The 12,508-nt window shown below is 48.7% G+C and overlaps 1 protein-coding gene across 1 annotated transcript in view; it reads left to right on the top strand.

The window, feature by feature from the left end:
• IPO4 (importin 4) overlaps nt 1-12,508 on the top strand; it is a 2,281,504-nt gene that overhangs the window by 576,441 nt on the left and 1,692,555 nt on the right. The window contains exon 7 of the mRNA XM_086923725.1: nt 10,786-10,851. Within this exon, the coding sequence (XP_086779851.1) occupies nt 10,786-10,851 (66 nt within the window). The remainder of the gene's footprint in view (nt 1-10,785; nt 10,852-12,508) is intronic.

Genomic DNA, 12,508 nt, shown 5'->3' with positions numbered 1-12,508 from the left:
CTTCTGTGAGATGAAAAGCTTTTTTACATTGATTTAACGTACATAGTTTGCTGCCCTGGAACAGGTCTTGTATAATTCGATATTCGCCCTCCGACCATCCACTAATTGCCCATGGTTCGAGTGCTGAAGGGAACATGGGATTACGGATTATAGGTGTATTCAGTGAAGGAAACGTTGTCAAGCCTTGAGGGACCGCCAGTTTATCCCAAATCTCAAGGACCGTTTTAGTGGGGGTGGCTATGTATGCGCTACGGGCACATGCCCCTGAGGGACCCAAGCCAGGTCCCACAAGGGTCTGCAAGAGAACGCACGGTCCATGTGGAACCAATGCTCCTCGCCCTCTCAAATGTCCCATTCCGATATATAGCGAAGGTGACAGGCCAGTAATACTTCACGAGGTTACGGCACACCAGTCCTCCCTGATCTTGCGGTAGCATCAGAATCCCCTTAGAAATGCTTGGACAGGAATTCCCCCATATAAAATCAGTAAAGTCTTGTAGAGACTGAATGTCAGTTTATGGTATGGGTTGGGGAGGAACTGGAATAAATAGTTTTTTTGGGAGAAGCCTCCTTTTTATTGTGTTGATATGACCTAGCCATGCAAGAGGAAGGCCTCTCCATCTGTGCAGTTCCTTTCGAATGGCTCTTCTATAACCGGAGCAGTTGGCTGAAGTCCAGGTTGAGAGCGAAGGAGTCAAGTCTAGACTTAAGTATCGTATTGACTTATCAGACCAATTCAGCGGTAAGAGATTCTCGAGTTCCAAAACCTCTGCAGCCGGAAGGGTACGATTAAGGGCATGTGACTTAGCAAGGTTAATACTGAAACCTGATGCTCTCTCAAAGGCGAGAAAAAGTGTGGCTAACGCTGGGAGTGAATTAGGAGGAGAGAGAGAAGAAAAGATCATCCGCGAAGTAAGATTTTATGAACGGACACTCCCATAGGAACGCCTTGGATGGCAGGATTGTGTTGAATGGCGATGACCAGAGGTAACCCCATCAAGGCAAATAGCAACGGGGATAATAGGCATCCCTGCCGAGTGCCGTGAAAGATCAGAATGGGGGCAGAAAGCTGCCCATTAAGGTGAATGCGTGTGGTGGGGTGAGCATAAGAGGAAATCAACCTAGAAATCATCGCAGACCCAATCCTATTTTCCATTGGACCGCCTGTAAAAATCCTCAATCCACCCAGTCAAAGGCTATTTCTGCGTCCAAGGACAGCAAGCAAAGCGGTATGTACCTAAACTGTGTTTTTTCGATGAGATGGGCTATCCTACGGATGTTATCTATTCCTTGACACTGATGTATAAACCCCACCTGATCCGGGTCAATGAGGCCAAGGAGGTGAATTTCCAGCTGATTCACCAGAATCTTGGTGAAGATCTTGGCATCCGTGTTTAAAAGGGCGATGGTACAATGAGGAAGGCAGGGAAAGATGTTTGCCTGGTTTTGGAACGTGAACTATCTCCGCCTCGGACATTGAGGGAGTAAGGCCAGAGACATCAGAGAAACTAAAAAGCTGCAATAAATGGTTGCGAAGCTGGGGGTGAAAAATACGATAGAATGCTACCAGTAGACCATCAGGGCCCGGCGTCTTCCCTACTGGGAGTTGTTTCAAGGCTCTAGCTATTTCCTCCTGTAATATGGGTTCCTCCATCAAATCCCTATGATACGAGTCAGTCGCGTCCCAAGAGCAGGAGTCCAGGAAACCTGTGACTGCCTCAGGGGAGCAGGATATGTCCGCATAGAGATTCCCTTAAAAATTCGACAGTCCGGCATTTATCGGGCTCCGAGATAGCCCATGAACCGTCTGGGCACTGGAGTTTGACAATTTGTGGTCTTGCTGCCTTATCCTGTAGACGTCATGCTAGGCATGCCCCAACCTCATCACCCCGTGTAAAATTTCTGTTTAAGAGTAAGCAGGCGTCTCTCCGCTTTGTTAGTGCAAAGTACTCACATATGACCTCGTAAGTCTGGGAGCAGACATTTGGTACGAACGGAACGTTGTAAGTGATCTTTTCTTTCTTGAATTTTGATGTCCGCAGAAAGGGATGTCTCTAGCAGACTGGATTCCAGCAGCCTGGTTATCGAAACAGGAGATGACTCCGTATAGTAGCCTTAAAGGCGTCCCATCTAACCGCTTCAGAGCTTTCGATAAGGTCGTTTGTCACAAAAAAAACTTATATCTCTTCCGGATATCCGCTACATCAGCCGGATCCCAGAGGGCCTGGGGCGGTAGTCTCCATCTAGGGAGGGCATCAATGTGGGGTTTGGGGGAATGTAGAGATACCGAGATCTGGGCATGGTCTGAGGGAGAGATATGTCTAATTATTCAGCTTCAGTCAAAGTGTGAGAAAAAAAGGAGTAGTCCTTAGAGTCAGGGTGTAAATTCCGCCATGCATCTACTAATCCGAAGCCTGTAACATTATGTGGTCCCATTCCGGATTCCAAACCAAATTCAAGTCCGTCATCTTGGGAGTGTGGAGTGGTCTTGGACCAAAGGGAGGTGACCTGGTTGTTTCGGGCCACAGCAGAGTCCTCATCTTTAGTAGGCTTATTTCTGGGAGGAACGGGTTACAAGACCCCCCGCAGTATATCAGAGGTCTGGACAGCTGGAGTACAGGTTTCTTCAGCTTGCGTAGCAAATCATGTGGGTGTATCGCTTTTAATCTGCTATCTAGCCGGGGGCACCCGGTAGGTCCAGCTCTCTGTCTGCCCTCAACACTAGCAGCGTCTCCGGAGTGGTCCTGGTGGCCAGGGAGTTAAGTGAGGGAATCTACCATGGTCGCGGTCTGCCCCTAACTTAGGCCCTGAAGAGAAACTACCTGGTGCCCGTTCCAAAAGGAGAGCTTGAAGTGGGGTCTACCAGAAGTGGGGGTGTTAGGATTCCAGTTGCAGTGATCTGTTCGATACCTCAGTGTGAACCACAGAATGGCCAAGGATCCCCCCTGCCGGTTAGCGCTATGTGGTGGAGCAACCGCCTTAGAAGTCCTGCTTGCAGGGCCCTCACTCCAGAGTCCAGAATCAGACGATTTTAGAGGGGCGGGGGAATCAATGGTGTAGATACACCCGGAGGCTGACCCCTTCTATCACCTCAGCGCACTGTATGCAGTAGCAGGCCCAAGCTTACACTCCAGAGGCCCCGGGCTGCATTGTGCAACCTGCCTAGCGGGCGGTAAAGCTATATTTGGCCACGATGCGGGGGCCACCTCCGGCGCCAAAACAATGTCCACTTCCCCTTCTTGATGGCCTCGATTAATGCGAAACCCAGGTCAGTGTTTCCGCTTCACACACTGCTGGGCCTCTGTGTAGCAACTGGAACGACGTATCAGGTCTAAAATGGTGCTGACAGTCTGCTTTATAATTTGGCTGCAGAGCCCCAAGCAGTAAAGCGGCCATCCCGGTGTCCAGTGAGGCCTTCCCAGGGCGAGCGCGCCTCACTAACCTTCACAGATTCGCTCCACTCTGGCAGTTAGGCATTGTAGGAAGGTGGATATCGGACTATGGTTACCCCCAACTTTTTTGCCTAGTGTTTAGCTGGTTTTCGACTTAGTTGGCCTGGGATCCTGCTATTCAGGACCCCAGGCTTCCTGCTCTCTCTGTTGAAATGGACTCCATGTACCTTCGGTACATATCTAATTGGTATTGGGTCACTCTTGTAAGTCCTTGTACAGTGTACCATACATACCCAGGGCATAAGTGCACCCAAGGCCTACCAGGGGTTGCAGCATGTATTATGCCACCCCTGGCTGGCCATCCAAATCTGACACAACTGGCTTATCAATCAGCTGGGGCAAGGTGGTGTAATCACCCTTTGCTTTAGATATAGTATACCTATATCTGAACCTAACATGGACACATTTACTCCTATAAGTCACTCCTATGGCAGGCCTTAACAATCCTGGAGGCAGAATTCTTGGAATTATGTGAGATAGTGCTTTGGCATGAGCTGAGCCTGTCTGCAGCTTTCGGAACCAAGTCCTTTAGCTGTTTCCATGATAACGCTATACCATATACTCTTAAGTGTATTATAATCCTCGCGGTTATTGCTAACTTTGGCAAAGCATTATCAAAACATGTCGAGTAAGGTGTCATACGAATTGGAATACTACCCCCTCGCCAATTCTGGCGACGGGGGTAGCATTCCACCCTTCTAGAGGGACACGACATGTATGTAACTGTGAACCCCGGTTAAAGTTAACTCGAGCCTCAGGATCACAAAATGGATGCTGCCACCACAGACACAAGTCAGACCTCCTGCTGCTGGGAGTCCTTCCAGCGAGGGAGGCTTGGATAAAGGGTTTCCTGCCGTGGGAGGTGCTAGCACCACCCCAGACAGGGTTTTGTGTATTAGGTAGGACAGGCCTGAAAGGAATTGGACATGCCTGGGACACACAAGGTGCCCTGTGCATACACCGGTTCAAAGCAGTTGCTGGGGCACTCCAGCCCCAGCTCTGGCGTGAAACCGGACAAAGGATAGGGGGTGTAACCACCCCCTTCCTGGTCCCACCCATAGGAGGGACCTAGTCATAGTACAGCCCCCTTTAGGAGAATAAAGGTAGGAGTTGGTCCCATTCCAAATTAGATTAATCCTGATTTGAAACTCTACAAGAAGAAACTCTGGACTTCGACGTTCTGCTCCACAGAAGACTGAAGAAATCGTCCTTGTGGCCAAGGAGTGACCACCCTGCACAAGCGGGCACCATCAAGCGTTCCAGCAATTCACTTTGTCGTCTTCCCGAGTGGATCCAGACTTCAGAGCCCGAAGAGACCCGGACTTCCAGACCTCTCCGACCTCCGACCTCTACCTACATCTGCAGCACAGCTGAGATCCGTGGGTGCGACGAGGTCCGTGGGACCGGCCATCTTGGAGAAACTGCACTTTGCTTCCAGCACGACTTCAGAGGCATCCTCGACTAAGTGCTTTGGGGATTGAGAAGCCCCAGCCCCGAGCAGCTCCTGCACAGAAGATCAGCCCTCCAGCATCCACGAGATCTGCGTGGGGCCCTTTTGCTTGATTGCTGCTCAACGCGTTGTCTGATCTCTTGCCGGCTGGCTAGTGACCTCCTAGACGACAATCCACGAAATCCACACCGCTGGTCTGGTTGCTCCAGACTGGCCCCTGCTTCCCTGCAAAGGAGAAGCACCCCGGACCGTCCTGGTCCGCACCAGACGCCTTTTCCACTCAACGCGTGGGTTGCCTTTGCCAAGGCCTGTTGACACCGAATCCGGAACCAACACCGCCGACATAAAGAGACTGCGTGGGATAGCTCGTGCCTCCATCCTGGTCATTCAAGACACCTCCTGGTCCATGTGGCTGCAGAGTCAAGCGTCCACTCTTCACCTGATCGTGACAACCGCATCTGGTTCCTTCCTGGTTCCACTCCAGTCACTGGCTAGTGACTGTGAACATTGTCCCCTCTGCTTTCAGATCTTCATCTTCCTCGATCCACCCTTGGGTCGCTCCGGACATCTTCCTTCTCTTCCAGGGGATACTCATTAATAGTCATAAGCACTGAATAATCTCCGCCCGTGAGCGGGAACCCGGAACATATAACAATATACATATATATGTGTAATATACAATAATTAGTACATAGTACTAAACCAAAAAATACACATATACATGTATAAACCATAATATGCAGCCCAACATACTGTATAGGCTAACAAGGCCTTATTACACACTTTCTGCAGAATGAAAATACTCCATACATCAATGCAATAAACAGGCTAGAGCCTAGAAATGCATTTCATAACATAAATACCCTTTATTTTCATCAAATATTCTGTTGTAAAAGGCAATTAGCCTAACAAGGCTGCATATGAATAAATGTCTGTGTACAGAAAATCAGACTGGCACCTTGCCTTTAAGGCCCCAGAGAATTTGAGCACTTTGCAACATCACCTCGGACAGGTGGGTGCTGCAAATAGTCCGAAGGAGCTACTCCCTCCCCTTCGAGACTACCCCTTCAGCTATGCCACCTCAGTACCACTGCATGCCGGTGGACCATCTTGCACTTCTTCAGCAGGAACTCACGGCCCTCTTGGCCAAGGAGTCCACTGAGCATGTTGCTGGGCCAGAAGTAGGTCGTGGTTGCTATTCCCACTACTTTCTGGTCCCCAAGAAAGACAAAAGCCTGCGTCTTATCTTGGACCTCAGGAACGTCAACCGGTCTTGTCTGCCCTCGACCCTGCAGACTGGATGGTAGTGTTGGACTTGCAGGACGCATATTTTCACATTCCCGTCCTGCCAGCCCACCGGCGTTACCTGCGGTTCATAGTAGGCCACGAGCACTTTCAGTTTACCGTGCTCCCCTTTGGCCTTAGCAGTGCCCCATGGGTGTTAATGGAAGTGATGGCGGTGGTTGCAGCTCATTTGCGCAGATCGGGGGTTTGAGTCTTCCCTCTATCTTGACAATTGGCTGTTGAAGGCGGGGTTGCCTCCAGACTACGGCGGACCTCCTGCATTTGCTTGGGTTTTCCATCAATGTGCCGAAGTCGCACCTGATTCCATCTCAGAAGCTCCTCTGCATCGGAGCAGTCTGGACTCGGCGCAGTTTCAGGTTTATCCTCCCGAGCAGCGAGTCCGGGATGTTCACGCTATGATTCTGATCTGTAAGCCTCTATCCTGGATTTCGGTCAGGATGACCCTTCGGCTTCTGGGCCTGAAGGCCTCCTGCTCATCCTTCTAGTGGATCATGCCAGATGGCATATGCGGGCTCTGCAGTGGGACCTGAAGTTCCAGTGGGCACAGCATCAGGGCAACCTCTCCGATCATGTCCAGATCTTGGAGGGCACTGCACAACAATTGCAGTGGTGGCTCCCGAATCGCGATAGGGGCAAGCGCAGACCCTCTCCCTTCCCCAACCGGAACACACCGTTTTGACGGACGCGCCCCTTTTGGGTTTGGGCAGCCACATGGGAGTGGCGGAGATCAGAGGCCTCGGGTCTCCGGCAGAGTCCGGGCTCCACATCAACCTTCTGGAGCTTCGGGCGATCCGGCTTGCACTGAAGGCATTCCTTCCCTCTGTCAAGGGAAGAGTAGTGCAGGTGTTCCCGGACAACACTGCCATGTGGTACTGCAACAAACAGGGCAGGGTGGGGTCATGGACCCTATATCAGGAGGCTATGCTCCTCTGGACATGGCTGGAACATCAGGGGGTTTCCCTGGTGGTTCAACACCTGGCAGATTCTCTGAACACCAGGGCGGACAAACTCAGCCGCCAGTGCATGATGGATCACGAATGGCGTCTGCAGTCTGACGTGGTGCAAGGACTCTTTCATCAGTGGGGAGAGCCTTGGTTAGATCTATTTGCCACCGAAGAGAACGTGCAATGTCATCAGTTTTGCCTGTTGGAATTTCCGAGGCGGCACTCAGGCTACGCTTTTCATCACAAGTGGAGTTGCCGTCTCGCTTTTCATCACAAGTGGAGTTGCGGTCTACTATACGCCATTCCGCCTATACAACTTCCCCCCTCCCCCCCAGAGTGCTGAAGATCAGGGTGACCGGGCTCAGGTCATCCTTGTGACTCTGGACTGGGCTCGAAGATTATGGTATTTAGAGCTACTCAGCATGGCCATCGATCCCCCAATACGACTGCCTCTTCGGGAGGATCTTCTGTCGCAGCTGCATGGACAGTCCTCCACCCAAACCTGTTGAGCCTCCACCTCCTTGCGTGGATATTTCGTGGCGGCAGTTGACGTTTTTTTACCTTCCTCCCCGAAGTTTGCGATGTAATCTTGGCAGCCAGGCGTCCCTTCACATTTGTGGGATGTGCACAGCAAAGACTTTGGATCCTCTTTCAGCCCCTCTTTCAGAGGTCATTCTATTCCTGCTTTCTTTGGCCCGGCAGGGCTCTGGGCACTATTAAGGCCTATCTCTCTGCCATTTCAGCCTTTTTACGGCTTCCAGATCAGCCTTCCCTTTTCAGTTCCCTGTTGTAAATAGATTCTCAAAAGGCATTACTCATCTTTTCCCTCCTATTCCCTTCATATTGCCTCAGTGGGACTTGAACCCGGTTCTAACATATTTGATGTGTGCTTCCTTTGAGCCACTTCACAACTGTCCGCTTCATCTTCTTACTTTGAAAACTGTATTCCTGGTGGCCATCACCTCTGCCACAAAAGTGAGTGAGCTCCAGGCTCTTTCTTCTAAACCTCCTTTTCTCTCTGTCCATCCGGACAAGGTTGTTCTAAGGACACAGCCTTCTTTTCTGCTGAATGTTGTCACTGCCTTTCACATCGGGTAGACCATCACTATGCTCACCTTCTTTCCGCCTCTGCATCCCTCAAGTGTAGGAGAGTCTCCACCGTCTGGACCCAAAACGTGAGCTCTCATTCTATCTGAACCGCATTCAACAGTTCCGGGTGGTGCCAAGAAAGGTCGGGCCATGCACAAGCGGACCATCTCTTGTTGGGTCGTTCTGTGCATAAAAGCTTGTTATTCTTTGGCTAAAAAGGAGCCTCCAGTGGGACTGCGCGCCCATTCTACCAGGGCGACAGCAGCCACTACTGTCTTGGGACGGGGAGCAATGTTCCCTCAAATTTTTCTCCTCTGTGTGCGGCAGTGGAGGGTCTTTGTGCGCTGCAACCATGGCTATGTGCGCCAGGAACCAAACCACGCGTGTCTGCGGTGCCAAATGGCACTCAAAACGTTCACTTTAAAAAGTGAAAAGATGATGCATTTTCACACGTACAGCGCCACAATAAGGGTCTTAAGTGCAGTTTGCAAATTTATTGTATTGCCTGTATTTTCATTGTGTCTGACTGCTGTTGTCTGTCTTCCCTGCTGCCTGTACATGGTCTGTGCCCCTTTTACTTCCCTCTGTTCCCCTTGCTTTCCCGTGCTCTCTCTGCTCAGTCTTTCCTTATGTACCCCTCGCTGCCCGTGTCGCTGCCCAGTTTTCCCTTCTGCTCCCCTCGCTGCCTCCGTTCCTCTCTGCCCGTTCTGCCTCCTGTTCTTAGCTGCCCCTATATTTCTGTAATCTGTATTTTGCCTCTGTTCCATTAGTTTTTTGTGCCCGTCTGCCCTCTGTGCCACTCATTTTTGTGCCCCTTTTGCCTTCTGTTCCACTAGTTTTCCCCTCGTTTTTTGTGCCCTTCTGCCCTCTGTTCCACTCGTTTTTTGTGCCTTTCTGCCCTCTTTTCCACTCGTTTTTTGTGCCTTTCTGCCCTCTTTTCCACTCGTTTTTTGTGCCTTTCGCCCTCTGTTCCACTCGTTTTTTGTGCCTTTCTGCCCTCTGTTCCTCTGTTTTTTTGTGCCTTTCTGTCCTGTGTTCCCCTCGTTTTTTGTGCCCCTCTGCCACTCGTTTTTTTCCTTGTTTTTGTGCTCCTTTTGCCTTCTGTTCTGCTAGTTTCCCCAGCCGCTGTGCCCCCTGTGGCCTGCCCCCCTGACGGCCCACTGTGGCCTTTTGTTTAAGTATTGCTTTTAATCAGAGCCCCTTCACGGGCTCTGATTAACAACAATACTTAAACAAAAGGCCACAGTCTGCACCGCGCTCCCACATAGCCACAAGCCCCACCAGCCGCACCGCCTCCTTACCTGCACTCCTCACGACCGCTCCGCCGCACCCATGGAAAAGTGCCACATGTTCGCGCCGCTTGCTTCTTTAAAGCGGCCGGAGGCGCGACTCTGTCCTGCGCCGTCCTGTGTGCGCGCTGACGTCAGGGGAGGTGCGCGCGCCCTAGAGGGAACGGCGACTGGGAGTACCCTTGCATGACATCTGTCAGGTAGCTATGTGGGCCTCGTTGCACACATTTACCAAGCATTACTGACTGGACAGCCAAGTCCGGAGAGGTTCTTTTTTGGCAGTTCTATTCTCCAGGACTTTTTGGTGTCATCTTGGTTTGCAGACCCACCACCGGGGCTGGTATTGCTGGGGTTTCTATTCTAAGGTAAGGAATCTATAACTTCGTGTTTATTTCAGATGCACGAGTTACTTACCTTCGATAACGATATATCTGTAAGAGACATTAGTAGTGATAGATTCCTTACCGCCCCACCCATCCTCCCTGTTCTGCAAACTGATTTCTAGGGTTAAGGTCATCGCTTTTCAGGGCCCTAGTTTCAAGGCACCAGTTGTCAGTATCTTGCATGGCTGTGCGTTCCTTGCACGGAAAGTCGTGTAAGAACTGACATCCGTGTGCGCGTCTAAGTAGCTCCAGCGACGTCATCTCGGCGAGGACGATGCCAACGACGCTGGCTGAGCCGCACGATGACGCCTACCAACGCGCAGGGGTACTGCTAACGAAAACTTTCCGGATCCAGTCTGACGCCTGGGGGCAATTCTAAGGTAAGGAATCTATCACTACTAATGTTTCCTACAGATATATTGTTACAGAAGGTAAGTATCTTGTGCTTTAAGGGGCAAAGCATAAATAAAACACTGCTTCGAACTCTCATCGGCACGGCTACTAATTAACACTGAAAACAAATATGAAAACAAGATGGCAATTTCCTTTTTGAAGTGTCTAGCGATTCCTCAGAGGCAGAGATTTATTTATTATGTTAGGAGTAATTCGCGATGGAGATCTGAGATTTCAAGCATGAAACATTTTCATCATTTCTCTTCAGCTACTATGATCTAGTTGTGTTCCTGTTTCTTAACACATAAATGGTTTGTTCCACTTTCCCCCAAAACAGTTCACTCCATTCACTATTCATTCTTTCTGTGACTTTTTTCCCTTGAGATTCTTGCCTCCTTTTACTTGCACTACATCAACCGCCCTCTCACCCAAATTCCTACATTGGATAAGAAAACAACCTTATTACCTTTTATATTTCAGAATCAGATGAAGTCGCTGATCCCCAAAATCATTGCAGCCATTAAAGAATTAATCATAGGAAACGAGGTGAGTGCTCACGTGTTGCTCAAAGGCTTCGTTTATTTTTCTGCTTGTGTATTATGCAATTTTGACGACCTCTGGCTGTGGTAATAGCCTTGTCTTGTGGCCCCTTGCCGTTTTCCATGGGTAGAAGAGCCTACAGTGTCTTTCTGTCAGGCACCACGTTCATGTGGAAAATTGCATGGTCACCAAAGGAAAATCTGGATTTTTTTCTCCACGTTTTCTCTTTTAAGTATACATGTACATAATTAGTAACTATTGTATTTTTTTTTATGTTTGCTCAAATATTAGAGATCCTTTCCAGGTAGTACCTGAAGCATTCTGGATAATTGTAGACCTGTCCAAATTTGGGTTCTCTCTGTATTGTGGGACCTTCACAAAGTCATGAATGTGGACTATTCACTTTCACCTTTATAAAATGAAAATCGTCATTCATATCTTGCATTTGGGTTAAAAAGTTGCAATTTGCCAAAATGCAGGTCCCACCCCACATATCACTTGACAGATTTTTCTGATTTTGTTCTGTGGTAAAAAGACATTTTTACAATGCATGAGAGCTTGCAATCCCTTTATCAAACGCGTATTTTTAATTTCCTCAGTACAGGTGACTTGTGATGTTTCTGATCACCTGTATTAAATAAATGACCTAGCTGCTCAACTGTTATAATTCATTACAGTGACTTTTGACGTCACAATTTTTGCTTCAAGAGTCAGCAGCCTTGGTGAAGCGCAGGTCATAGAACATAATTACAGCTTTAGTTTAAACAAAACTGGAATTAGATTTTCCTTCGGATAATTTTCTAAAAAGTACAGGTTCTGGTTTTATTCTTCTTGTCTGCAAGGAGAATGAAAGAGCAAGACAGCAAGGATTTAAATGGTTTGTGGGAAGAGTGATGGAGTGGCCGTATAGTATAAGGAATAAATATTCTAAGGATAGTGCAACTGTGGAATTTCATAACCTCATAAAGGAAGTCTCCCTACGGCCTTGTTCCTCTGTGTGTCATGAAAACTCTGAGACTTGTGTTGTCATTATAATGTATGGCAGGATGTACTTATCCCATATATACAATGCAAAAGGCAACACTTCAACATTTGTCACACTATGCTAAATCATTAGATTTGACCTTAGAAACCTCTGTTGGACAGAAAGAAATGTGAATTGAAAGGGACCTTTGAGGTTAAAAGTGCACAATGTTGAAAAACATGCACTTCTGTTTTATGGAGCAGCAGCTTTCATCACCCAGCATACATTGTACTGGTGGTTTGCCTCACAGCCTCAGATCCTTTTTCTGGCTCGTGCTCAATGGATTTCTGAACACATCAGGGTTTTTATACCTCCGGATTAAATTTGAACAGACTTTATTCAATCTGTTAAATGAGTTTGAAGCTTTCTTCATTTTGTAATCACCTTTCAAAGGATATTCTCCTAAAACGTCCTCACTTTTTGTAAAGTGTCCCTTGTATGCAAAGAAGGCTGCCTTTAACCCACATTTTGAGTGTGGGGTCTGTTTGCCCTTCTCTCTTGCCATCCTCTCATTCGGTCAAGGACTGCAGAAAATGACAAAAGAGCTGAAGGACAGGTAATGGATTTACCGGAGGGGTAAGCTTTAAGATCTTGGGGTGGATGTGGGGAGTATAAAACATTGCAAGATATCTAGAGTAA

The sequence above is a fragment of the Lissotriton vulgaris genome, chromosome 5 (genome assembly GCF_964263255.1).
Source record: "Lissotriton vulgaris chromosome 5, aLisVul1.2, whole genome shotgun sequence".
In the NCBI taxonomy this organism is placed as follows: Eukaryota; Metazoa; Chordata; class Amphibia; order Caudata; family Salamandridae; genus Lissotriton; species Lissotriton vulgaris.
The sequence above is the reverse complement of the archived record's forward strand: the minus strand, read 5'-3'. Positions and strand labels throughout refer to the sequence as shown.